A 26,863-nucleotide genomic window follows, 5' to 3' on the forward strand; every position below is an offset into this window, starting at 1 on the left:
CAGTATGTCTTTCGGACTGTGGGGGGAAACCGGAGCACCTGGAGAAAACCCATGCAGATACGGGGAGAACATGCAAACTCCACACAGACAGTGACCTAAGCTGGGAATCAAACCTGGGTCCCTGGCACTGTCAGGCCACAGTGCTAACTACTGTGCCACCATGCCGCCCCTCTGGTATTTGATAAGATCAAGCTGATCAAACCAACCTTAACATCTAGGCAATGCTGGACTGAGTTGCCTTGAAAACAGATCAATGTACTGTTTTGTCAAATATAATCAGAATTCATTGGAACATGAAATCATAATATTTTCCCACGAAGTCCAGACAGTAATTGGTGCATAATGTATTAATTAATCAACACAGACCTAAATCTAATAATTAGAAGTTTTACAGTGTGTAATAGGATTTCCCAAGATGGTGCCAGAACGAGATGACTTCTTCCAAGCTGTGCCCAGCATAACTCCTAATTCTGTCTTTTACTCTCGTTCTATGCTTCTAAAACTTCATTCTAACTCTTTTAAACTCTCTCATTAAGTTGATCTTTCTCTACACCCTAGCTATGACTGTAACACTACATTCTGCACTCTCTCGTTTCCTTCTCTATGAACGGTATGCTTTGTCTGTATAGTGTGCAAGAAACAGTACTTTTCACTGTATACTAATACGTGACAATAATAAACCAAATCAAATCAAATCAGGAGTTGTGCAAATTAGATTGTACTTAACCAGTGTTAGGAGCCATTTTTGTGAAAGTGTCTCGAATTCGGAAAATGTTGACAAAATGGCCAAGATTAGGCACCCAAGGACTAACAAAAATCTGTGAAATGAAAAACAAGGGATCAATCATTACACGTATCAAATTTATAAAACATCAATTCTGAACAAAATGTAGCAATCTACAGAACCAAGCATTTGGAAAGGAAGCAGAGTCCCTACATGCTCATATTTGAGCCAAGTCAATGAATCATATCACTGAAATAATTTGACATTTTATCTATAAGAGTTAAATCTGTAGCAGCAAAGACTGAGATATGTCACATTTTCATTGTGAAGTAATACATGTAGAAATCCCACCATTTATAAGGAAATGTTTATGTGGCTAAGACCTCAGTACACTTCGTCTCAGTATTGTGCAGAGGCTCAGCGAAGTATCCTTACCATATCGCAATTCTTCATGGAGTCTCATGCATTCTAAAAAACCATGAATGAACTTTAACGGGTCAGAAAATCATATCCAGCAGCAGAGGTGTCGGGGACGATTCTCCCAGCCCGATGTGTTGCGAGAGCAGCGCAGCGGGCTGGGAGACACAAGCGGAGGCAATGTAGCAGGCTTCCCACTGGGCGCCGCAGCCTCTATAGTTCTATGATTTCTAAAAAATGGTGGAAGCAGATTCAAGAATAAGTTTCAAAAGGATGTGAAAGAATGCTTGAATGAAACAAAAATGGCCAGCACAATGTTATTGTGGTGAACCATCGTTGGTTCCCACTGTGGGATTGTTCTAATGTTGTTGTTGGGCTAGGGTGGGTTTGATACACCTGTGGTTGTTACTGTTTTGGCACATCCCAGTCGGGCTCCGCCTCCTGGGAGAGGTATAAGACCCCCTGCTCGGGCGGGACCTCGTCAGTCTGGGATAGTGTGTTAACGTTCTATTAAGTTCCATTGTTAGACAATAAAAGTCTTCTGTTACCGAAGCTTCGTGCCTCGTGTTCAATTGACGCGCATCAGTTATATAATTCAATGATTCTGTAAAATAACGCATTCCCACGGGATGAAATGTCAGGAATCTTGCTCGACCTATGGAAGTGGGAGTGACAGAATTTGTGACCATCAAGATAATATAATGCTGATCCCAACCAAAATCTTCAGGATGGGTCTTGCCAGGGTGGATGGTACGCTTCCCCTTGTGGGAGAATCTGGAGCTAGAAGTCATTGTTTTAAAATAAAGGGTCGCTCATTTAAGACAGAGATTAGGAGAATTTGTTTTCTCTCAGAGGGCATGAGTCTCTGGAATTCTCTTCCTCAAAAAGGCTGTGGAAGCAGAGTCCTTGAATATTTTTAAAGCAGAGTTAGATAGATGCTGGATTAACAAACGGGTGAAAGGTTATCGTGTGTAGGCAGGAATGTGGGGTTGAGGATATAATCAGGTCAGACATGCTCTTATTGAATGGGAGAGCAGGTTTGAGGGGCCGAGTGGCCACCTCTTGCTCGTAATTCATACTCCTGAATGGTCGGCAGCTGCAAGGCTCTTGTACTGAAGTCAGAATGGAGGAGTATTATGCCTTCCCAAGGTTGGAAGAAATGCCTTGGAAGTGCTGAACAATGAAGATTGTCTTCATCTCCAAATGCAGCCAATAATGATCCTGGCAAATGTGAAACTCCTCTAGGATCAATTACCTTGAGCTTACAGGTTTCACAGGCTTATCAAAATGGATCAATAGTGTTCATGCTGGTTCACGGTGGGAAAGGTACTGTTGCGTTATAAGGATCTATTAAACAGAACTCCTGGGATTGCCAAGTAACTCACACAGAACTGCCCCTCCCATTGCTACCCACACCTTCACTGAAAAATTACTGCATATAAAAAGCACCAAATTCTTGGTGGTACAGGATTCTATCCTGAACTCCGACTGCAGGCCGAGAACTCCGATCCGCCTATCGCCATGACCGCAGATTGGAACTTTGAGGCCTCACTTATCGAAACCATCGAGGACCAGATTACGCAAAAGTGTTGTAGAATATGATTCTCTGAAACTGAGATCTATCCTTGGATTGTTTAGGATCAACTGCCCTGAAATCCTGAAATTCAAAGTCTTTCAGATGATGTGAAAACTTGAGAAGTGAAGACTCTTTCATGAATGGCTCCCTGAGGATAATTTTCTGTCTCACCACATCTTTGGAACGAAGACACAGTTAAATGCAGGTTTGCTTTTCAAAGGTATCATTTCCATTGATGCTTATACAAGCCACAAGAGGGACCTAATACACTCTGTGAGTAGGAAATAGTCCATTTCCCAAATTCCTAAAAATCACTACCAAGTATCTGCAATACCATTTCAGAATATTGGTCACATTAACTTTCTCAACAACTTAAAGCCTTTCCATTATTACCCTGACCAATAGCCATACCAACAATGTACCAGTTGGTTTAACTATCATGACCAGTTCCTTTTTAACTGTATATTCCCTAGAAACAAGGCTACACTACTGTTTTAACCACAGATATTGGTGTCGAAATTTCAAGTTCAAACATATTTTCCTCCAACACCAAATATGGCCTAAATGTAAATCTCTCCTTCTCGGTCAAAATGGGGCTGTTATCTATTGATACACTTTGAGAATCTGAAACTTACATATTATCATCGTCATCACCAAGGTATTTCTTCGAAGCTTAAGTGTTGATTATAACAGTAAATATATTAAATTAATAACCATCCATTACGTATTAAAATAGTGAGTATTCAAGGTTACACAGTCGTACCATCAATTGGTACGCGATGGACTGAAACTAGCAGGCTGCCCTTAATGTCTTGTGACAGCCTTAAATTGCACAATATTCCTGTATTCTAACCCGAGACAAAATGTGCAGTGATTTCACAAGAAGCCTTTAAATCAAGTGACACATGCAGCATCAGAATGCAGTGATACGTTTGGTTTCACTTGTTTGAAGTAAATCTGAGTAACCAGAGGTAATTATATGTCTGTCAATTGCAAGTGGCGATGAACATAGAACATAGAACACTACAGCGCAGTACAGGCCCTTCGGCCCTCGATGTTGCGCCGACCTGTGAAACCAATCTAAAGCCCCTCTAGTAAAGGTGTTTAGAGAGAAGCCGTGAAGTTAAACTAAAGAATGTATGAGGAAAATGAAAGTGGGGCTCAATCTGGCGCAAAGACAATGCAATGCTGAAAAGTGGCCGAACAGTGCAAGGAGCTGAGAAACGGAAGAGTGTGACAGCTGTGCTTGAGCTGAAATCCTAGCACAATGCTGGAAGGGGCAGTGGGAAGGAATGGCAGTACACCAGCGAGCTGGTTTCCTTCTCACATGTAAATCTCCAATCGAATCCTCCCCTCACCTACCCCACTCATCAAAAATGTCGCCTGCAGCTATAAAAGTCACTAAAAAGGTAAAGCCGCCATATTCCCAGATGACCATGGACTGTGACTGCTAGTGAGGATCACCACACCTCAGGCAAGGGACAAGGTTGGGAAGGCAGGGTTCATTAGTAACGTCAGCCGGTACGGAGAACTGAACCCGTGCTGTCGCTCTACATCACTAACCAGCTGCCCTGCCAACTGAGTTAAACCAACCCCTTTGGGTAAAGTTCACTGTCCAATCAGATTCACAGTAAGACGTCTAACAACACCAGGCTGCTCCTTCGTCAGGTGGAGTGGGAGAATCAGAGCAATCAGACTCACAGCAGATCTGATGCTCTATATTTTGGGAGTGTGCAGGGAGCTGTGAGTTGACAGCCGCAACAATGTTGTCTTTCTGCCCTAACTGGGACATTGTGAAGGTAACTGGTGTTACTGCTGCCTGTACGGTTATTTGAATAGTGAAGATACTTTCTGCATGCTCAGTGCCCTTTTTAACCCTGAGTTGCTGCGATGGGTAATTTAAAGCTCAAAGTCTTCCCGATGAACATTGCCCATGCGATACATATCCCATTCCAAGAGAGTGCCGGGCAATCCAGCAGTGTGGGTAATCCTATCGCAGTGATATTAATTTCCTGGCTTATCTGGAGTCGATTTGAATGACACTCCAGTGACAGTTCCTCCCTTAACGGTTACAATAAAGTGTGAGGTCAGTTAACCGATTATGAATAGTGCCCTGGGGAAGTGCAGACATGCCTAGTTCCATTATCAGATTAACTGATCTAACACAGCAAATGGACCTGGTGACAAGATTTCATCACCAAGGTTCACCTTTCAGCCATATCAGTCCCACTTTCCCTCCAGCCAGGACTGGGAGTAGCTGATCATAGTCAATCTATTCAGATACACTTTCTCCATTGCGCATTCTGTGAGTGTGATATGGTTACAACATACCCGATAACAGTGTCCTTTTTCACAGAAAAAAACTGAATAAAACCTATTTAGTTTTCCTTCCTTTCATCATTGTCTGCTTTTCAACATTGTCCAAGACAGCTTTATAGAAAGGATCTGCTCTAATTGCAGCGATGTGACGTCACTGACAGAATCCCAGGCTCCCATGTTTTTGATTTCAGGGAGGCTGAACGCTCAGAGGAATCATAAATCATTTTAGTCGTTTGATAGCAACACAAAAAAAGCACAAAGACAGAGCAGTTAATCTATCAAGCTTGTTTCAAACTGGATTCTAACTCACCCATTACTCTCCTCACAGGACATTCTGCACAAATACGCTGGTTCCACATCCCAAATCGTAGAATCCTAACAGTGCGGAAGGAGTCCATTCGGCCCATCAAGCCTGTGACAACAACAATCCTACCCAGGCCCTATACCCCATGTACTTACCCTGCTAGTCCCCCTGACACTAAGGGGCAATTTAGCATAGCCAATCAACCTAACCTGCACATCTTTGGACTGTGGGAAGAAACTGGAGCACCCGGAGGAAACCCACACAGACACAAGGAAAATGTGCAAACTCTACACAGGCAGTCACCCAAGGCCAGAATTGAACCCGGGTCCCTGGCGCTGTGAGGCAGCAGTGCTAATCACTGTGTACTGAGAAATGTGCATCAACAGTTACTGGGAACATGTGCTCCTCTATTGGACCAGGGTAATCTATGTGTACCCGCTGGCACGGCTGTTTTGGCCATTCCCAAGGATGAAAGGGTTGTAGCGGTTGAGTGTTCCTTAGTTTTGTACAGGACCAACATTGTTCTACTTTCTCTTTGATATGGGCATCTAATCCTGGCCACCACAAATAATTATGTGCCAGTTCCTTCATTCTTACCACATCTGGTTGCCCCACATGTCGCTGTTCAAGGATTCTTCCACGCAGGCACAGAAGAATAATCACTTGGATTCCCCCTAGTAAAACTCCACTCTGGACTGTCAACTCAAGTCTTCTTGTGATGTAGATCTTCAGGTCTGGGTTATTACAATGTACTCCTGTCTTCACTCCTTTCAGGACCATTTCCATGACCTTCCCATCGCTGGATGAATTCTTGTGTGTCTCTGTACCTGAGATGAAATCACTGATACACTATCCACTTGTGAGAAATATAGGATGTTGAATAAATTTTCTTCAGGTTCTTGCATGATTTGTAACTGTAATCTTGACAAAGCATCAATATTTGCATGTTGCTCCGACTGACAATATTTAACATTGTAGGTGTGTGCCGATCATATCAAAGACCATCTCTGTAACCTACTAGTTACTAAAGAAGGAATAACTTTATACGGCTTGAAGATTGTCATCAAAGGTCTGTGATCTGTCTAAAGTGTAAAATGAAACAAAGGTAGTGAAGAAATCTTCTTACTCCAAATATAAAATTCAAGTGTTCTTTATCCAGCTAAGAACAATTCATTTCTGCACGAGTAAGTGTTTGTGAAGCAAAGGTTATCGGTCATCTTCTTGCGAGAGCATTATGTGCAAGATGACTGCGCCGACCCCATAGGGTGATGCATCACAAGCAAGTTGTAACTTCAGCTTGGGATTTCAATGGAACAATAGCTCTGACTTCTTTAAGGCCTCTTTAACCTCCTCGTAAGCTCTTTCTCATTCTTCTGTCTAGTACCATGCCTGTTTGACACATAGCAAAGTGTGTAATGACTTCAATAGTGATGCTAAATTTGGAACAAATTTAGCATAATGGTTTATCAATCATAGAAATGATCTTAGGTGCGTCACATCGTGAAGACGTGCTGCTTCTAAAATTGCTATTATCTTTTCTGGTTCCTTATGCAAGCCATCTCTACCAGTGATGTGACCCAAGTAGTTTATGGATGTCTTGAAAAAGTCACACTTTTCCTTTTTCACCCAGAGATTATGTTTTTGCAGATGTTCCAATGCAGCTTTCAAATTCTTCAAGTTCTTTTTTTCACTTGAAGCTGTGATTAGGATATCATCCAGAGATCTCAGTACACCACTTAACCCATTCAGAATTTGATCCATGGACCTCTGGAATAGAACAGGTGCAGATGTTATCCCGAATGGTGGTCTCCGGTACTGAAACAAACCTTTGTGTGTCACGATAGTGAGTAATGTTTGTAAACATGTGACCACATTTATTTGTAAGTACACTTGTGATAGATCTATTTTACTTAATTTCTGGCCTCCAGATAGTGCAGAAAATAAGTCTCCAATCAGCAGCAGTGTATATTGATCAATCCACAATGGCAGATTAAACGTCATCTTGAAATCTCCACATATCCCTCCTGAGCCATCAGGTTTTAGTACAGGCACGATTGGTGTAGCCCAATCGCTTGTAATAACTGGTTCAATGACTCCTGTTTGGACTAGAGTCATAGAGGTTTACAGCATGGAAACAGGCCCTTCGGCCCAACTTGTCCATGCTGCCCTATTTTTTTAAACCCCTAAGCTAATCCCAATTGCCCACATTTGGCCCATATCCCTCTATACCCATCTTACCCATGTAACTGTCTAAATGCTTTTTAAAAGATAAAATTGTACCCGCCTCTACTACTACCTCTGGCAGCTTGTTCCAGACACTCACCACCCTCTGTGTGAAAAAATTGCCCCTCTGGACACTTTTGTATCTCTCCCCTCTCACCTTAAACCTACGCTCTCTAGTTTTAGACTCCCCTACCTTTGGAAAAAGATATTGACTATCTAGCTGATCTATGCCCCTCATTATTTTATAGACCTCTATAAGATCAGCCCTCAGCCTTCTACACTCCAGAGAAAAAAGCCCCAGTCTATCCAGCCTCTCCTTATAACTCAAACCATCAAGTCCCGGTAGCACCCTAGTAAATCTTTTTTGCACTCTTTCTAGTTTAATAATATCCTTTCTATAATAGGGTGACCAGAACTGTATACAGTATTCCAAATGTGGCCTTACCAATGTCTTGTACAACTTCAACAAGACGTCCCAACTCTTGTAATCAATGTTCTGACCAATGAAACCAAGCATGCTGAATGCCTTCTTCACCACTCTGTCCACCTGTGACTCCACTTTCAAGGAGCTATGAACATGTACTCCTAGATCTCTTTGTTCTGTAACTCTTCCCAACGCCCTAACGTTAACTGAGTAAGTCCTGCCCTGGCTCGATCTACCAAAATGCATCACCTCGCATTTATCTAAATTAAATTCCATCTGTCATTCGTCAGCCATTTGAATTCTCTGGGCCCGCTAGCATGTCCCACCCCGCCAGGAGTATTTCATTCCAGCAGGGTTCAGATTAGCTCCCCACCTTCGGGGGGCTAGTGGCTTGACACCGCTGGAGTGAAGGGGGGCAACTGGGGCCCTCCAGGAGGTTGGACGGTGGGGTGGGGGGGGGGGGGGTGGTGCCCCCCTGGGCATGGGCCAGCCTGTGCTCCCTGGCACTGCCCAAGAGGCAAAGTGCTCATGCCCAGGGGGCACCTTGGCACTGTCCTCCGGGCATCGGGCAGTGCCAAGGGAGTGGAGCCTGCAGGGGGTGTGGCCTGGTGGGGGCGAAGTGTCCATTGCCACTCTACATGGTGATTGATGGGGGCAGGAGGAAGGCCAGTGATCGGGGCGGGCTGGGGGATTGTCGGGACTGCTGGCGGGGGGGGGGGGTGGTGAATCTGTTTTGGGGGGGCTGGAGATCGGGGCGGCCTGGGGCAGTGCCTGTCTGGGCGAAGGGGGGGGGGTCTGCTGGAAGGAGGGGTGGGACGTATTGGCACGTGGGGGGTGCTTGAGATCGGGGACATCTGGGACGGAGATTTGAGGCTGGCCCGGGAATGGTCGGGTGGGGGAGGAGTTGGGGGGCAGCACTGTGGGGATCCTGGGATGGCCAGTAATCAAGCTGGCCAGCAAACTGCAGGCTGACAGTACGGGGCCATGTGCAGAGGCCTACTGGTTTCAGCCTCCTGAGTGGGACTAGGCCCTGCCCCCGAAATTAAAGATATTCATGCTGGTGATCTCCGCATTGCACAGAGTGTGGGAGATTCTAGTGTGAACTCCCACTGAAAAACACAGCGTGAATTACTCCAGTTTTCCCACAAATTCGACACATGGAACTTTTTTGAGAGAATTTCACCCAGATTGTCTCAGATATCAATGGTACTGTAGCTCCAGTATCCACTTTCATTTTAACAAGTTTACTATCAAGTTTTGGGGATACTCAAAAATGTTATGAATCACCATGTACCGACAAAATGCCTGGCGTGAACTTGTTTTGGCACATTATCTTCTAAGTTGTCTTCATCTTTACCGGTCATCTTATAGATTCGTCGAACAAACGTTGATGTGTTCTTTTTTTTTACACACCTTTAGTGTAGCGGATGTTTGCCATGTCTAGCATGCTTTGACAATATGGTCCTTTTTGCCACAATTCTTGCATTTGTTTTCCCGACTCCAGCATTCCCCAGCTGAGTGTCCAACTTGTTCACATCGGTGACATGCTTGTAGTTTTGCAGATTTACTTCTAGTGGTCTCCATTTTGTGGATCTTCGCCCTAACTCCTCTCTGCGAAGCCTCTTTCGCAGCCAGCTCCATTAACACTGCAATGTCTACTGCTGATTTCAGGGTCAGTGTTCTTTCAGTAAGCAGCTTTCTCGGAATAGCTTCATTCCGGAGTCCACAGACCAATCTATTGCGAAGAGTATCATCAAGTGTTGCACCAAATTCGCAACATTTAGCTAGTCTTCGTAAGGTCACCACGAACTGTAAAATGCGTTCGCCTTTCTCCTGGCTTCAACAGTGGAACCTAAATCTTTCTGCAATAATGAGTGGTTTCAGTGAGAAATGCTCTTCTAAGACCTTCTTCAGTTCGTCATAGGTTTTAACTCCAGGATTTGCTGGATGGACTAGACTTTTCAGGATTGTAAAAGTTTTACATCCTACCAACTGAGAAATGTTACAACGTTTAGGTCATCCGGCTTGATTTACTTGGAGATAATATTGGAATTTTTCCCCGTATAAGTTCCAAGTCTCATAATCCTCATTAAACACATCCATGGCACTACTTTTTCCTGCCAGCTTTGGTTACCGGCTCTGGGATTTTATACTTTCTTCAGTTTTCCCTTCTTTCTCGTACAAGAGATCACCGTGCCTCACAATACGACAATTTCTTTTGCCTGAATTTTTCCGTTATCCCATAGACTTTTTATTTCTGTGAATCTTCACTCCCAGAGTCCATTTCGCTTCGCCACGTCTGTGGTCCCTGCAGCTTGGATATCTCCCCACTTTACCGAACTGTAAGTAAGGTTAACCTTTGTTTCATGCTTACTCAATGTGTTTTTCTGAACCTTTTCGATGTGCATCTTTCCCTTGCCTTCGATCGTCTTTTCAGTCCAAAGTGCTGGGGTTTGTCTTCTTTTTTTTTAACAAATCTAGTCAAAAAAATAACATTATTTCTCCGACTCTTGTCGCCAGTTTCCTCTTTGTTATGTATTGATTGGTAGTTACCTCAAAGAGGAAACTAACAAGCTGCCACACTCATGGGTTTCAGTAAAACTTGATGCAGGTTTGTTAAGGAGGTGTTCCTGGTCTAAGACATTATACCAGCAGAGAAGCAACAACTTTAAATACAAAACATTTATGAAAGAATAAAAAAACATAGAAATTCAGGTCAATGTTGACTTCACTACTATGGACACTGGATGTTCACCTGCTCCTAGGGTCATGATGTCCTCATGCAGTAGTGCGTCCATGTCAGTGGCCATTTGCTCCTAATGGTGTTTCTTCTGAGATACTGTTGTCCCGAGAGATCAAGAAAGCTTAGCATTGTCTGAAATCCATTCTGGTGAAGGGTCTATGTGCTGTCTCCTACCCCTCAGCTGACCAGCTCCCTGGTGCTCTGTTGCCTGAGGTTGGATGTATTGTTGCTTCTCTTCCACGGTTCAACTGGTCACTGTATAAATACCCACATGCCCACCTGTACCCTTCAAGGCAGCGGTCTGCCCAGCCCAGCTGACCTGGCAGGTTATGTTGTCATTACACTCTTAATATTGTTCCTCCCCGCCACCCCCCACCCTCCCCGAAAAGCCAAAAAAACAGCTTTATCAGCAACATGGTGGCACAGACATAGCACTGCTGCCTCACAGCATGAGGGACCTAGGTTCAATTCCAGCCTCGGGCACTGTCTGTGTGGAGTTTGCATTTTCTCCCCGTGTCTGCGTGGGTTTCCTCCGGGTGCTCCGGTTTCCTCCCACGGTCCAAAGATGTGCGGGTTAGGTTGGTTGGCCATGATAAATTGACCCTAATGTCAGGGGATTAGCAGGGTAAATGTGCGGGATTGAGAGAATAGGGCGTGGGTTGGATTGTAGTCGGTACAGACTTGATGGGCCGAAAGGCCTCCTTCTGTACTGTAGGGATTCTATGATAACAATTATATACATTTCAGTCTTTGCTGAGATGATCAGCCATGCTGCTTTCCTTCTTTATTGTTCAGCCTGGATGATATCTTCCCACTCTACAGCCGCTCCACCTGAGTTGCTGAGGTGCTGACACAGCGCAGAGTCATGAGATTTAATCTCAGTCAGCGCCTACTTATTTCCATTTTAATTGATACTAATTGGCTACCTGCCGCTGCCAGGAGGGTCACTACCCTCTCCTCCAGAAAGATCGCTTGGAGCGGGAGACCTGATGTTCATCTTTCAAATTTGCTCCAGCTTCTCTCCTCCAAAGCTGCCTCCTCAGCACTGATACGATTCCATCCAGTATATCGGCTGCCAGTTCGCCAATATTATGTTGCTCAGGCTCAATTTCAGAGATTTATTACATGGTTTATTTTTTCACTCCTAAAGTTAGGAAGTGTATCTTTATTCTGTGGGGAAAGCTACGATGGGGACATGCATTGGCATGCGTGAATGGATGAGAGAATGAGTATGGATGAGTTGGGCAGCAGATCTGTGGAGCTCAGTGCTACCTTCTGGAACTTCTGCAAGTTTTAACTTGTTTATAATGTTAATAAATGTTAATCAGTGCAGGCTGATCTGTTTAGCTTATCAATGGAAGATCTCACAGTAGAGGCATAGGGCAAGAGTTTAAACTGGGCTTCAGAGCCCAATTTCAAGAGCAGATGGGGCTCCTGGGCCTACACTTTCCAGCACTAGGACCAGCTTAGAGGTGGTCTCCTCACTGCCTGCCTCCAAGCTCACTGTCGAATGAAGGATGGCGGGCAAGTACAAATACTGCTAACCCAATCAGAGGGCCATGCAGCTCTGAAGCCTTGGCCCACTGAAAGAGGTGGGCACTTCTGTGTGAACCCTGAAAATGCACCCTTGGAGGGGGGAATTTTAATTTAATATTCTAGATGGCCAAGGCAGAAAGACCACTGGGAAGGAGGGGAAAACACCTCTGGATACAACATCCCGACCTTTTCTGCCTGAGGCCCTCTCTTTGCAGCTCTGCTGGAACCCCAGGCTAACACAGTGATGCCATCTCCATGAAGCTGGGTCTCCACACAGGTGGGAGGCTGTCCCACTCCTGAAAGATCACCCCGAGTAGGGGACTTAATTATTTAAATCTCTGCTTCAATTTAACAGCTTGCTAAACTGGCACCAACCCACAGAAATTTCCCCAGCAGCAGCAATGTGTCCTAACCCTAACCCTCCCCCCAGTTTTACCAGCCCACCTCCACCTCCCAGTCAGCCACCCTGGGGTTGGATAAATTCTGCTCAAAGTGTTCTCCCTGTCCCTCCTGCACAAGTTTATTTTATTTGTGTCACAAGTTGGCTGACATTAACACTGCAATGAAGTTACTGTGAAAATCCCCGAGTTGCCACAATCCAGCACCTGTTCAGGTACACTAAGGGAGAATTTAGCATGGCCAATGCACCTAACCAGCACGTCTTTCAGACTGTGGGAGGAAACTGGAGAACCCGAAGGAAATCCACGCAGACACGGGGAGAGCGTGCAGGTTCCACACAGACATTGACCCAAGCCGGGAATCGAACCCGGGTCCCTGGCGGTGTGAGGCGGCACTGCTAATCACTGTGCTACCGTGCCGCCCTTGTGTATGTAGTCTATGAAAATGGATAATTCTGACTGGGGGTGATGAATGATTCAGCCAAGGTAAAGTAAATGTATCTTGTTCCAATTAGTGTTATACCCTGACTGCAACCATGGGATTTAATACAAGTATGTTCAAATAGACTTCTACATTGAATTGAATTAATTCCAGGAGTCTAGCCTTGGAAAGGATGACATATCAAACTAGCAGATAAGATTTATAAAGTAAAGACTGAAAATGCTGGGAACACTCAGCAGGGCAGAAGGAAATTGTAGAGAGCAAAACACAACTGGTTACCTTTCATCAGAACTGGAAGATGTTAAGAGTTGAACAGCTTTCAAGCAAGTGCAGAGCCACAGAATGCTGTCCATCGTTGCTCACAGGTTATTGGCCTGAAACTTTAACTCAATTTTTCTCTCTAGCGACGCTGCCAGACCTGAGTATTTGCAGAATTTTGGTTTTCATTTCCGCAGCATTTTGCTTTTGTTTGCATGATTAAATTACTTCTGACCCAGCAAAAACAAAATCTAATTTCTCACGACTAAGTTGCCAAATGCCAAAAGTATATCTGTCAAAAGTTATCAACCTATCCCAGACTGTTTTTTTGTGTTCAAATGTGGAAATTGGGAAAAAATGGACAACTTCATTGCTTGAAACTTTGATGCTTAATCCAAGTGTGGCTAATTCCTTTAACAACTGTAGCTGTTTCCACACCTCTCAGCACTGTTAGCTAGAGCTATATGGTGTTCCATGACATGGAAATGGGGTCAGGACCAAACACAGTACTTAGTTGAAGCAGATTGAGAGAAGGTGAGGATAGCCAGACCGAAGCTGGGGAGGGTGAGGTGAGGAGGAATGGGGGAGGAAGGGAAGAATTGACAAGGAGGCAGAAGAGGTGAAGGGTGAGGAAAAAAAGGCGGAGGTCAGGAAAAGCACAGCGAGAGGGGAAGCAGTGAGAGAAGCGGAGAAGGGAGGGAGTGGGAGGGGGGAAGAGAAAACAGGGAGGTGGAAGACAGAGATGGAGGGAAAAAGGAGGGAGAAAGGAACAAGAGTATTTTTTTGTTATTAATTCATAGGATGTGAGGGCTGCTGAAAGGCCAGCATTTGTTGCACACCCGCAATTGCCCTCGAGAAGGTGATGACGAGCCATCTTCGTGAACCATTGCGGGGAACAGTGTGAAAACAGGAGACACAAGTAGCTGAGTCATGGCTGGAACTGTAAAAGTGGATGAGTCCCATTTAAAATCAGGATGCCTCACGAACTAGGAGCTATTGTTAAAGATGCGGTGTGGTGTTAGAAACGGAGTTCCAGGATTTGGATTCAGTGATTTTGAAAGAATTGTTCCAAGTCAGAATGTTGAGTGATTTGGAGGGGAACCAGCAGGTGGTGATGTTCCCATGCATCTGCTGCCCTTGTTCATCTCGGTCTGAGAGCTCATGAGTTTGGAAGGTGCTGCCAAAGGACCCTTGGTGAATTTCTGCAGTGCATCTTGTAGATGGTACACCTCACTGCTGGTGTGTGCTGGTAGTGGAGGGATGGAAAGTTTGAGTGAATTCACGATGGCGAGAGGAGGAAAAAAGGGAGGTAAGGAGGTAAGGGAATGGACAAGGAAGAAAATAGGGAAAGGTTTGTCAAGGCTGTTCAGTGCTGTAAGGTCAACGCTGAAAGGGATAACAAATGGAGCCATCTGGGGGATTGCATGGGGAGAGGTAAGCTTCAAAAATCCCTGTGGGGGAGTATGTCAGGACCACAGGGGAATTAGGAAAATTTAGCTCACAGATAAAACAGGATACACTGTGACCTTGAAATCTGGAGAAAGTGACAAGATTTTGTGGTATGGCATTGGATTGGCCCAAGACCTTCCATGTAATTCTTTGCATGAGACATCACACTCATGGTTTGAAAAGCTGCAGTGAGAAACATGGGCAGGTTAATTTGGGGTAATAGACTTTCAGCACGGTTGTGATACAGTGAGGCTACAGGTGCAGGGAATGGCAGAATGCAGTGTCAGATGTTGTGAAGAACAACTAATGGTTTGTGGAACCATTGGGAAATATTGTGACAAAATCGCAAAGGTACACAATTGATATTCTTCCAAAGCTTTCTGTTGGGGAGAGGACAGGAAAACATAGAGTTTTAAACATGACCAATTGGCTGTGGTTGAGAAACCTCCTCCAACATGGAATATCCAGGAGAAAATTGTAGGGACCTGGGTGGGACCGGTAACCTGAGATCAAGCTGGGCTTGAATTTCTGCTGCGTTCGATATAATCTTACACATTTTATTCTTCATTGTTACCCAGTGGAGTTGCATTCTGAAACAGTTGTAGTAAGAGTGATGATAAATATCGCATGGTAGCACAGTGGTTCGCACTGCTGCCTCACAGCGCCAGGGATCTAGGTTTGATTCCCGGCTTGGGTCACTGCCTGTGCGGAGTTTGCATGTTCTCCCCGTGTCTGCATGGGTTTCCTCAGGGTGCTCCAGTTTCCTCGCACAGTCTGAAAGACGTGCTGGTTAGGTGCATTGACTATGCTAAATCTTCCCTCAGTGTACCCGAACAGATACTGGAGTATAGCAACTAGGGGATTTTCACAGTAATTTCATTGCAGTGTTAATGTAAGCCTACTTTATAACGCTAATAAATAAACTTAAACATCCGCAAGGTTAGCTTTTAAGTTAATGTCACACAATAGAACTTTGACCATTATAAAGGCCAATCACAGTGTTAGCTAAATATTAACACTTTTATTATGGACCAGATTTTTCTGAAAGCATTGCAGCATCTAAATGATTCCAGGACTGTTATTAATATGCAAATCAGCCACCAATGCGTAGTGAGAAACAGACACTCCAGGATTTGTGAACCGGTGCAAACTGCAGGCCGCATTGCCCTTAGCTTTGTGAAAACAACATCTCATCGTGAACCTGCCCATAATTTTCAGCAAGTTGCTGAATTTGCATATTAATTACTTCTTAAACTCAGCAAAGAACGTTTAGTCAAGTCATTCACAACATAAGCATCCTTGTAACAATGTGATCATTGTTAATCACTGCCAATCAACCTTTCGTGTGCTGAAAATAAACAATTATAACTGTGGTGTCTCAACTGTGGTGTCCCGGACGAGCCCCGGAAAAGTGTTTTGGGCGGCACGGTAGCACAGTGGTTAGCACTGCTGCTTCACAGCTCCAGGGTCCTGGGTTCGATTCCCGGCTCGGGTCACTGTCTGTGTGGAGTTTGCACATTCTCCTCGTGTCTGTGTGGGTTTCCTCCGGGTGCTCTGGTTTCCTCCCACAGTCCAAAGATGTGCGGGTTAGGTTGATTGGCCAGGTTAAAAAATTGCCCCTTAGTGTCCTGGGATGTGTAGGTTAGAGGGATTAGTGGGTAAAATATGTGGGGGTAGGGCCTGGGTGGGATTGTGGTCGGTGCAGACTCGATGGGCCGAATGGCCTCCTTCTGCACTGTAGGGTTTCTATGATTTCTATGATTTCATCCCTGTGGGGTATGAATTGTTTGGGAGATTTTTAAAAATGTAATTTTTTTTCAGAGAATTCTTACCTTTCCTCCTTTTTCTCTCTCACTTAATCCAATCTTCCTAATCCTCTATTTATCATCTGTTCTCAATTAAGCGTTGATTTCATCCCTCCCTCTCAGTCTATTTATTTCTGAATCTGTAAATCTCATTAGTTAAGGAGATAAATTTGTTCGGTTGTACTAAGGTCGCAGTCGTCCTGCTGCCCTTGCTCACTCCATGGAACTCACTCCATCTGACGAAGGAGCAGTGCTCCGAAAGCTTATGGTATTTGCTACCAAATAAACCTGTTGGACTTTAACCTGGTGTTGTGAGACTTCTTACCGTACTCACATGTCCAGCAATCTTTTGTGATTTTTTGAATAAACAAATGTGCACAAACAACTAAACACGGCACACTGCGAGATATTCCTCTTCATCAAATTCTGGGCCAAAGTTTTTTCCTAATTTTAAAAAATTGATTTACGGGGTGTGGGCATCGCTGTCTAGGCCAGCGTTCATCACCCATCCCAAATCACCCTGAGAAGTTGGTGGTGAGTCACCACCTTGAACCGCTGTTGTCCATGCAGTGTAGGTACACCCACAGTGCTGTTTGGGAGGGGGTTGTACACTACTACCTGAGTGTGGGTAGCGTGAACTGCAGGCACTGTGTTCAAAGTCTCTCTTCCAATACAGAGCTGGCAAGAAAGCAGGCGGAACGCAAAACCTGTGCGACCAATAGATCATTATTACACCCAAAGGTCCATACATATAGTGAATTTTTGAGAGGGGAATAAAAAAATATATACATACATATATTTTTTTTATTCATTTGTGGGACATGTGCATCGCTCGTTGGCCAGCATTTATTGTCCATTCCTGGTTGCCCGAGGGCAGTTGAGAGTCAACCACATTGCTGTGGCTCTGGAGTCACATGTAGACCAGACCAGTTAAGGACGGCAGATTTCCTTCCCTAAAGAACATTAGTGAACCAGATGGATTTTTCTGACAATTGACAATGGTTTCATGGTCACCAGTAGATTCTTAATTCCAGATTTTTGTTATTGATTTCAAATTCCACCATCTGCCGTGGTGAGATTTGAACCCGGGTCCCCCAGAACATTGGCTGAGTTTCCTGGATTAATAGTCTAGTGATAATACCACTAGGCCATTGCCTCCCCCCATATCTATTCAAAGATATGACTTGCTACTTTGTCGGTTTAAGCGAGAGCTCTGAAAGCGACAGACTCCAAAATTCCACTTCAGTCCTAGGAAATCCCACTTCAGCCCAAGCCCTTCCTGGAATGAAGAGCTTGTCGTATGAGGAATGGCTGAGGACTCTGGGTCTGTACTCGTTGGGGTTTAGAAGGATGAGGGGGGATCTTATTGAAACTTACAGGATACTGCGAGGCCTGAATAGAGTGGGCGTGGAGAGGATGTTTCCACTAGTAGGAAAACCTAGAACCAGAGGGCACAACCTCAGGCTAAAGGGACGATCCTTTAAAACAGAGATGAGGAGGAATTTCTTCAGCCAGAGAGTGGTGAATCTGTGGAACTCTTTGCCACAGAAGGCTATGGGGGCCAGGTCATTGAGTGTCTTTAAGACAGAGATAGATAGGCTCTTGATTAATAGGGGGATCAGGGGTTATGGGAAAAAGGCAGGAGAATGGGGATGAGAAAAATATCAGCCATGATTGAATGGTGGAGCAGACTCGATGGGCCGAGTGGCCTAATTCTGCTCCAATGTCTGATGGTCTTATGGGAGAACATGCATTAATAAGATTAAACCCCACCCATTGGGCTAAACTATTTAAATATTTGAAAATAAATTGTGACGCAAGGCATTACAAAACATCAGAGTTAATCTAGATTGTTAGAACATAAATACACAAAACCACAAATAAAATTAGACACATTGGAATACTATATATTCAAAGAAATAGCTAAACTTTATAAACATGCCCCCCCCACACCGCTTGTAATTTCAAACCCATTGCGCAAGTGTCAGTTTCAGATTTCACTTCCACACAGGCATGTTAGCAGCCCTCTTTGGGATTGCCCGTTTTCCCCACTTTGGGTCCTAATGGAGGAATGTGAAAGCCATAGCTCACCAACAACACTCAGTGGAACAGAGCTTAGAACATTCGTGTATCTAAACAAGATGTTTATACTTAATGTTTGTGAGTGTTAGTGAAATGTTTTTGTGACGGGGCTCTCTGTCGCAGGAAGTTCTGGGATTTTGACTCAGTGACAGTGAAAGAACGACGATATATTTGCAAGTCAGGATGGTGGGTGACTTGAAGGGGAACCTCCAGGTGGTGGTGTTCCCAGGTATCTGTTGCCCTTGTCCTTCTGGATGGTAGCGATTGTGGATTTGGAAAGTGCTGTCTAAATGAGTTCCTGCAGTGCATCTTGTAGATGGTACACATTGCTGCCATAGTGCGTCAATGAAATAGCATGACACGAAAGACTGTAATTCTTTGTATGACCTGGAATGTTGGGATCCACTGGACAGTTTTAATACTTAATAATAGTGGTCAAAAATGTAACCTGATTTAAATACATTTTTAATGAGTGCTTTTTCTTTTCAAACTTCTACGTTTCTCGTGCTGCACACAATCTCTCCTAAAAGGGGCTGCATGGAATCTGCTTCCAGTTCTCTGCTCGTCATCCTGCCGCCAATTTGATGAACAGGTTAGTTAGTTAATCCTTCAGTTTAATCTCTTTATGGGCAAACACTAAGACACTTTTTGCTGTGTTTCCCTCAATGATGCAGTGGGTCCAATTGTACGGTTGCTTAGTTACACGTTCGGACTCGCTCCTCATGGGCAACCACCCTGTCAGCTGATGTCTGACTTTAAAACCTTCAAGGTCCAAAACCACCAGCCCAACCTTCACCATTTTAAGCTTCTGTGGTCTCAGCTCCTCAGCCAGTCAAGTGATACTCCAGATCTTTGCCGGGTGTTGAACACACTCCAACCCATAGATATGTTGAATGATTTGCTGGCACCTCCACCATACTGTGCACTATGGGCTGAAAATATGTCGTAGGGCCAAGGTGGGGTGGGATGGAGCTGACAGGGGAAGGAAGTGCAAAGACATATTTCAACAATTAGCCTGGTTTGGGGTGGCAGGGTGGCACAGTGGTTAGCACTGCTGCCTCACAGTGCCAGGGACCCACATTCTCCCCGTCTCTGCGTAGGTTTTCTCTGGGTGCTCCAATTTCCTCCCACAGTCCAAAGATGTGTGGGTTAGGTTGATTGGCCATGCTAAATTGACCCTAGTATCAGGGGATTAGCAGGGTAAGTATGTGGTGTTATGGGAATAGGGCCTAGTTGGATTGTGGTTGGTGCAGACTTGAAGGGCCGAATGGCCATCTTCTACACTGCAGGGATTCTATGAGAAACACTTCTTCTTCTTCTATAAAAAGCATGGGTTCAATCGGGTGACTAATTTTACATCATGAAACTCAATCCTCAATTACATTCTGAACCGTAACAGAGAGGTGTCACAGAACACAGCAATCTGGATGAGCCAGAGCATTCTGACCAACCCAACCAAATCAACTGAGAACCTTGGTGGGAAAACTAATGAGAAAATCACAGGCACAGTCTGGAGATCAAACTCCAGAGGTGGCCTTTTATTCAGCATGTTATCATTAGCTCAGTTAATCTAATTCAAAGTGTGCACCAGAGCTGTTCGATTCATTTTAAATGAAAATATTGAAAATGGCCACAAGTTCAGCAGGTGGTAAAGGAGAATCCCCTCTACACTCTGATAAGATTTTATACTGATGAGAGTTAATTAACCTGCTAATTTTCTTCCCCTCACAACAGTGCATTGACCTGTTGATGTGGCCACGGAATACCTTCCATTTTTTATTTATTAGTGTCACAAGTAGGCTTACATTAACCACTGAAATAAAGTTACTGTGAAAATCCCCTGGTCGCCTCACTCCTGTTCGGGTACACTGAGGGAGAATTTAGCATGGCCAGTGCACCAAACCAGCACGTCTTTCGGAGTGTGGGAGGAAACCGGAGCACCCAGAAGAAACCTAAGCAGACACAGGGAGAACATGCAAACTCCACACAGACATTGACCCAAGCTGGAATCGAACCCAGGTCCCTGGCACTGTGAGGCAGCAGTGCTAACCACTGTGCCACTGTGCTACCCCCAGTAACTCACCCAACTATTATTCATATCTTTAACTTTCATATCCAAATAAACTTTCATATCTAAAGTTATCTTTATACTTTGTTCCAGGAAGCAGTTACACCTGTTAGGGTAAGTATTTCAGGTTTGGTCCATGGCCAGGGACAGGAGGGTGTGGCTGTAAGAGAGGCAGATGTGGGGATTCAAAAGGTAGCAATGGAGGAGTTTCAGCCCTTGTTATTGTACAACAGATTCAAGATTCTTGCAGCTTGTGTGGATGAGAGCAGGGGCTGCAGCGAGGATGAGCAAACTGACCACAACAGCAGGCTGCAGGTGGCCATTAAAGGGGGGGGGAAGCAAAAAGCAATATATGTGTAGTAGGGGACTGTATACTTAGGGGTTCAGACACTGCAGCTGAGAGCTTGAATCCCAAAAGCTGTGTTGCAAGCTCACTGTCAGGGTTAAGGACATTTCCTCTGGGCTACAGAGCAACTGGGAGTGGGAAGGGAAGGACCCAGTTGTTACGGTCCAAGTGGATACCAATGACATAGGTAGGACTAAGAAAGAGGTCTTGCTGAAAGGGCAAATGCAGCTAGGGGCTAAATTAAAATGTAGAACCACAAAGGTAACAATCTCTGGATTACTACCTAAGCCATACACCAAATGGCACAGGGTAACAGATGCCACAGATGCCAAAAGAAAGTACCGGACCAAGCTAGAATCCCAAACTCGCCACACCGACCCCTGTCGACTATGGCAAGGACTGCAAGACATAATAGGCTACAAGATGAAGACATGTAAAATCGCCGGCTCCAATGCACCCCTCCCCGATGAGCTCAATGCATTCTACGCCCATTTTGAGCAAGAGGTCAGCGAGAGCTTGCCCACCACACTGGAAGCCCTGGATGAACCTGTATCTGGGGTCACCATTTCAGGTGTCAGAGCAGCTTTCTCGAAGATCAACCCATAGAGAGTGACTGGTCTGGATGGGGTACCCGGACGAGCACTCAGATCTTGCGTGGATCAGCTGGCGGGGGCATTCACAGACATCTTCAACCTCTCTTTACAACAATCTGAGGTCCCTATCTGCTTCAAGAAGACGACCATCATCCCGGTACCTAACAAAAACCAAGCAGCGTGCCTTAATGACTATCGGCCGGTGGCTCTGACATCCATCATTATGAAGTGCTTCGAAAGGCTAGCCATGGCACAAATCAATTCCAGCTTCCCGGACTACCTGGATCCACTACAGTTTGCCTATACAACAGGTCCACAGCAGATGCCATCTCCCTGGCCCTGCACTCAACCCTGGAACACCTTGATAACAAGGACACCGATGTCAGACTCCTATTTATTGACTGCAGCTCAGCCTTCAACACCATTATTCTCACAAAACTCATCTCCAAACTCCATGGCCTGGGCCTTGGCACCTCGCTCTGCGACTGGATCCTGAACTTCCTAACTCACAGACCACAATCAATAAGGATAGACAACAACACCTCCTCCTCGGTCATCCTCAACACCGGTGCCTCACAAGGCTGTGTTCTCAGCCCTCTACGAGACTCCTTCAACACCTATGACTGTGTGGCCAAATTTCCCTCCAATTCGATTTTCAAGTTTGCTGACGAAACCACCGTAGTGGGTCGGATCTCAAACAATGACGACACAGAGTACAGGAATGAGATAGAGAATCTGGTGAACTGGTGCAGCAACAATAATCTGTCCCTCAATGTCAACAAAATGAAGGAGATTGTCATCAACTTCAGGAAACGTAAAGGAGAACATGCCTCTGTCTACATCAAAGGGGACGAAGATGAAAGTATCGAGAGCTTCAAGTTTTTAGGTGTCCAGGTCACCAACAACCTGTCCTGGTCCCCTCATGCCGACACTATAGTTAAGAAAGCCCACCAACGTCTCTACTTTCTCAGAAGATTAAGGAAATTTGGCATGTCAGCTACGACTCTCACCAACCTTTACAGATGCACCATAGAAAGCATTCTTTCTGGTTGTATCACAGCTTGGTATGGCTCCTGCTCTGCCCAAGACCGCAAGGAACTACAAAAGGTCGTGAATGTAGCCCAATCCATCACTCAAACCAGTCTCCTATCCATTGACTCTGTCTACACTTCCTGCTGCCCCAACAAAGCAGCCAGCATAATTCAGGACCCCACGCACCCCGGACATTCTCTCTTCCACCTTCTTCCGTCGGGAAAAAGATACAAAAGTCTGAGGTCACATACTAACCAGCTCAAGAACAACTTCTTCCCTGTCAGACTTTTGAATGGATTTAGCTTGCATTAAGTTGATCTTTCTCTACACCCTAGCCATGACTGTAACACGATATTCTGCATCTCTCATTTCCTTCTCTATGAACGGTATGCTTTGTCCATATAGTGTGCAAGAAACAATACTTTTCACTGTATGTTAACACGTGACAATAATAAATCAAATCAAATAAATAAGATCAGAGAGTTAAATGTATGGCTCAAACATTGGTGTGGGAAAAATGGGTTTCAATTCATGGGGCACTGGCACCAGTACTGGGGAAAGAGGGAGCTGTACACTGGAGAAGGCCTTCACTTGTATTTGGATTTCCAAAAGTCATTTGATAAGGTGCAACTTAAAAGGATCCTGCAGAAGATAACTGTTCATGCACTTTGGGGAGGCGGTGGTGATGTTGTTGTATTGTCACTGGACTAATAATCCAGAGATCCAGGGTAATGCTCTGAGGACCTGGGTTCAAATCCCACCATGACACATGGTGAAATTTGATTTCAATAAAAACCTGGAATTAAAATTCTAATGATCACTAAATCATTGTTGATTGTCATACAAACCCATCTGTCCTTTGGGGAAGGAAACCTGCTGTCCTTACCTGGTCTGGCTTACATGTGACACCAGACCCATAGCAATGTGGCTGACTCTTAAAATACGCTCTGGAATGACCTAACACGTCACTCAGCTCAAGGGCAGTTAGGGATGGGCAATAAATGCTGTCCCATCCAGTGACCCCCAGATCCCATGAATGAATTTTTAAAAATGATGTTGGGGTGAAATATTAGCACGAATAAGACAGGGGTGAAGAGGAATTTCTTCTTTTAGGTGGTCATTAGTGTTTGAAATTCTCTTCCCCAGAGAGCAGTGGTGGCTTGGTCATTGATTTATTCAAGGTTGAGGTAGACAGATTTTTGATTGGCAAGGGAGTCAAGGGTTATGGGGTGGGGTGCTGGCAGGCAGAAAAATAAAGTGAAAGCCACAATCAGATCAGCCATGATCTCATTGAATAGCAGAGCAGGTTTGATAGGCCGAATGGCCTCCTCCTCCTATTTATTGCTCTTATGTTCTATATTTCTATTTCACATGTCTGAGTTTTTATCACACCGGTCCTGTGAGGCACCTTATTGAATGCTATCTACTGTATTCTGATTATTTCCATTAGGCCTTGCCTTAACAAATCCGCATGGACGGTGCTGAGTTTTCCAATGCATTTCTTACTGATGCATTGTTTATTAATTTTATCTTATATTGACTAATTGCTTGGGACTGACCATGTGTGTATTGCCCAACAGTTATTAAGTAATCTTTTCTTGTGGAACACCAAATGATTGAATAAATGCCTACTGCTGATGCAGAGCTTCACCCCGATGTTGCATTTCCAAAGGACATGGTGCTGAACAGCTGTTTGACTCTCAATGTGTCACATTCTGACCCTTTATTTTACAATCCCGTCAAGACAATTTTGTCTTAAATCAATCTATTTTCCATGAATTATTTCTCAGTTTAATAGCTCCCCTGCTGCCTTGTGAAAAGAATCACCTGAGTAACTTAATTTGTGATGAGAGTAGTAGCTATATATTCCCAGATACGATCTTGTAGTGAATATATTGCATCAGATAAAATGCATTAAATGTGGACATTTGATGGATATTATATTTATCTGTGGTTGGATGTTATGGTTATTTGTAGAGTTCTTCTCGCCTGGTTCAAAGTCTTTATAATTAATTGCTACACTGAATAATGTTACAGCTTTTTTGCCCTATTATGACTGTCATTAATTCTCTGTTATTTCTGAAAAAAAATCTTCCATCCCCCCCTTTCTCCTCATGCTCTCATGAAGGTGTTGACTCCTCACTGGAAGAGTATTCTAAGATAGCTTCGTCCTTGTCTGGAATTGAGAGCCTCTATCATTCAGTTCATATTTCTATAGATTAGACTGTGCTTCAAAGGATTTTAGTTCTGCAGACCACTCACCAATTTCAAAGCAGAGCCTCAACATAATCAAAGCTCCTGTTTATGTCAGCTATCTTGGATGTCCGAAATCATCTCAGACCAATATGGAAGAGCATAACTTAGATCCTTGGGTGCAAGGCATAGCCTTACAAAGTTATTTTTACCCTCACTTTGCATCCGGGGCAGTTTCTACCCATATGTCCTTTTATTTTCTGTCAAATGCGAGCAACGTGAGTACTAAATTTATTCCATGCTCTTTACATTGAGAATCTCAAACCTGCACTCTCAAAATGGAGACTTTGACGACTCTCCAGGGCAATGTTACTGGGTAAAGGGTCAATTTGTAGAACTCTTCTACGCCAGACAGTTGGAGGCCCAAGCCTTACTCCAGGGTTGAAGAATATAAGCTAAGCTGACATATCGTTACAATAGTGATCGACATTGTTGGAGGAACCATCCTTCAAATGACACATTGAGCTGGATCTTTCCGACACCAACAGCGTGTATGTTCAGACGTTCACTGTTGTTGTGCATCAGGATCCCTCTGAAGTTCTGTCCTACACATAGATACACTAATTGCCCAGGAAGTTTAAACTTCCAATGGCCAAATTTCTGCTTCCTGGACCCCTCTAAGAATGTCTCCGATGCTGACCTCAGTGGCCCAGATTTGGGCCTGTTGTGCGATACTTACCTGGATATTCAAACAGAAGCATTACGCAAATCAAAAATCAATCACAAGAAAATAGCCAAAATAATATGAAAACAATGTTTACTTAACTTTGGAGTCAAGGTCAGTTAGAAAACAAAGAAGCAAAAAAACTGGAGAAGGATTAACAATTATGAGGAGACCATGACATAAGAATTGAACAGATAAATTGTATTTTAACTGTGAGAAGATTGGATTTATTCATTTAGAACTGAAATGGATTGCTTGCAGAACCAAAGAGAAATAGTACAATGGGTCTAATTACGAGATGGTTCACAAAAAGATTGAAAAGATTTGTATCTATAGAGCTCTTTTCATAACCGCTGGATCGCTCAATGTGCTGTACGGTCAAAGAAGTATCTTTTGAACCACAGTCGCTGTTGCAATGTCAGAAAGCCAACAGCTAATTTGCACACAACAAGCTCCCACAAATAGCAATGTGATAATGATAATCTGTTCTTATGATGTTGACTGAGGGGGCAGTGCCAGGGGACAGTGGCCCAGCACTGCGAGGGTACTGCCTGGGCATGACACTCTACCCCCCAGAGGCTGTATGTACCTCTTCACCAGGTCCCTGCTTGTCAAAAGCTGCTGTAAACCCTGCTGATATGATATTGGAAATTCTGACATGGGGGGCATAATAGAGTGGGGAAGCTCACCAGTGATGTTTAAATATATGGTAATGGGGTTCCCAACCTTTCATGGTGAAAACCCCATTACGTCATTTGGGGGGTGAGTTCAATCGGAATGGGAAATCCCGACTGCGCAAAAACAGTTTGGGGACTCCTGTTGGATTCTCTGCCCCTGCTGCCATTCCCGTCCACCGAAAACAGAGACGGAAAATCCCATCCCCAGAATGTGCCAAAAATACTCAGCAGGTCCGGCAGCATCTGTGGAGACAGAAACAGAGTTATGTGTAACCCATTACATTTCTACTCTCTTGGCAGTTCTGAAGAAGAATCATATTCAACTCAAAACATTAACCCTCTCCTTTAATCTTCTCTCCAAAGATGCTGCCAGACCTGCTGAATATCCCCAAAACTTTCTGTTTTTATTTCAAATTTCAAGCATTTCCAACATTTTGCTTCTTTTTTAGTGCAGAAATCAGTACAGAGCATGAGTAGGCATAGCACAGGGACAGAAATTTGAGAGTGTTCATTGATCACTCCATGGTGGT

The 26,863-nt window shown here is 44.3% G+C and overlaps 1 protein-coding gene across 1 annotated transcript in view; it reads right to left on the minus strand.

Annotated features, from left to right (window-relative positions):
* Window positions 1–26,863, minus strand: part of kcnq3 (potassium voltage-gated channel, KQT-like subfamily, member 3) — a 328,352-nt gene that overhangs the window by 97,729 nt on the left and 203,760 nt on the right. The window contains exon 2 of the mRNA XM_078217058.1: window positions 728–818. Coding sequence (XP_078073184.1) covers window positions 728–818 — 91 coding nt within the window. The remainder of the gene's footprint in view (window positions 1–727; window positions 819–26,863) is intronic.

The sequence above is a fragment of the Mustelus asterias genome, chromosome 7 (assembly GCF_964213995.1).
Source record: "Mustelus asterias chromosome 7, sMusAst1.hap1.1, whole genome shotgun sequence".
Lineage (NCBI taxonomy): Eukaryota > Metazoa > Chordata > Chondrichthyes > Carcharhiniformes > Triakidae > Mustelus > Mustelus asterias.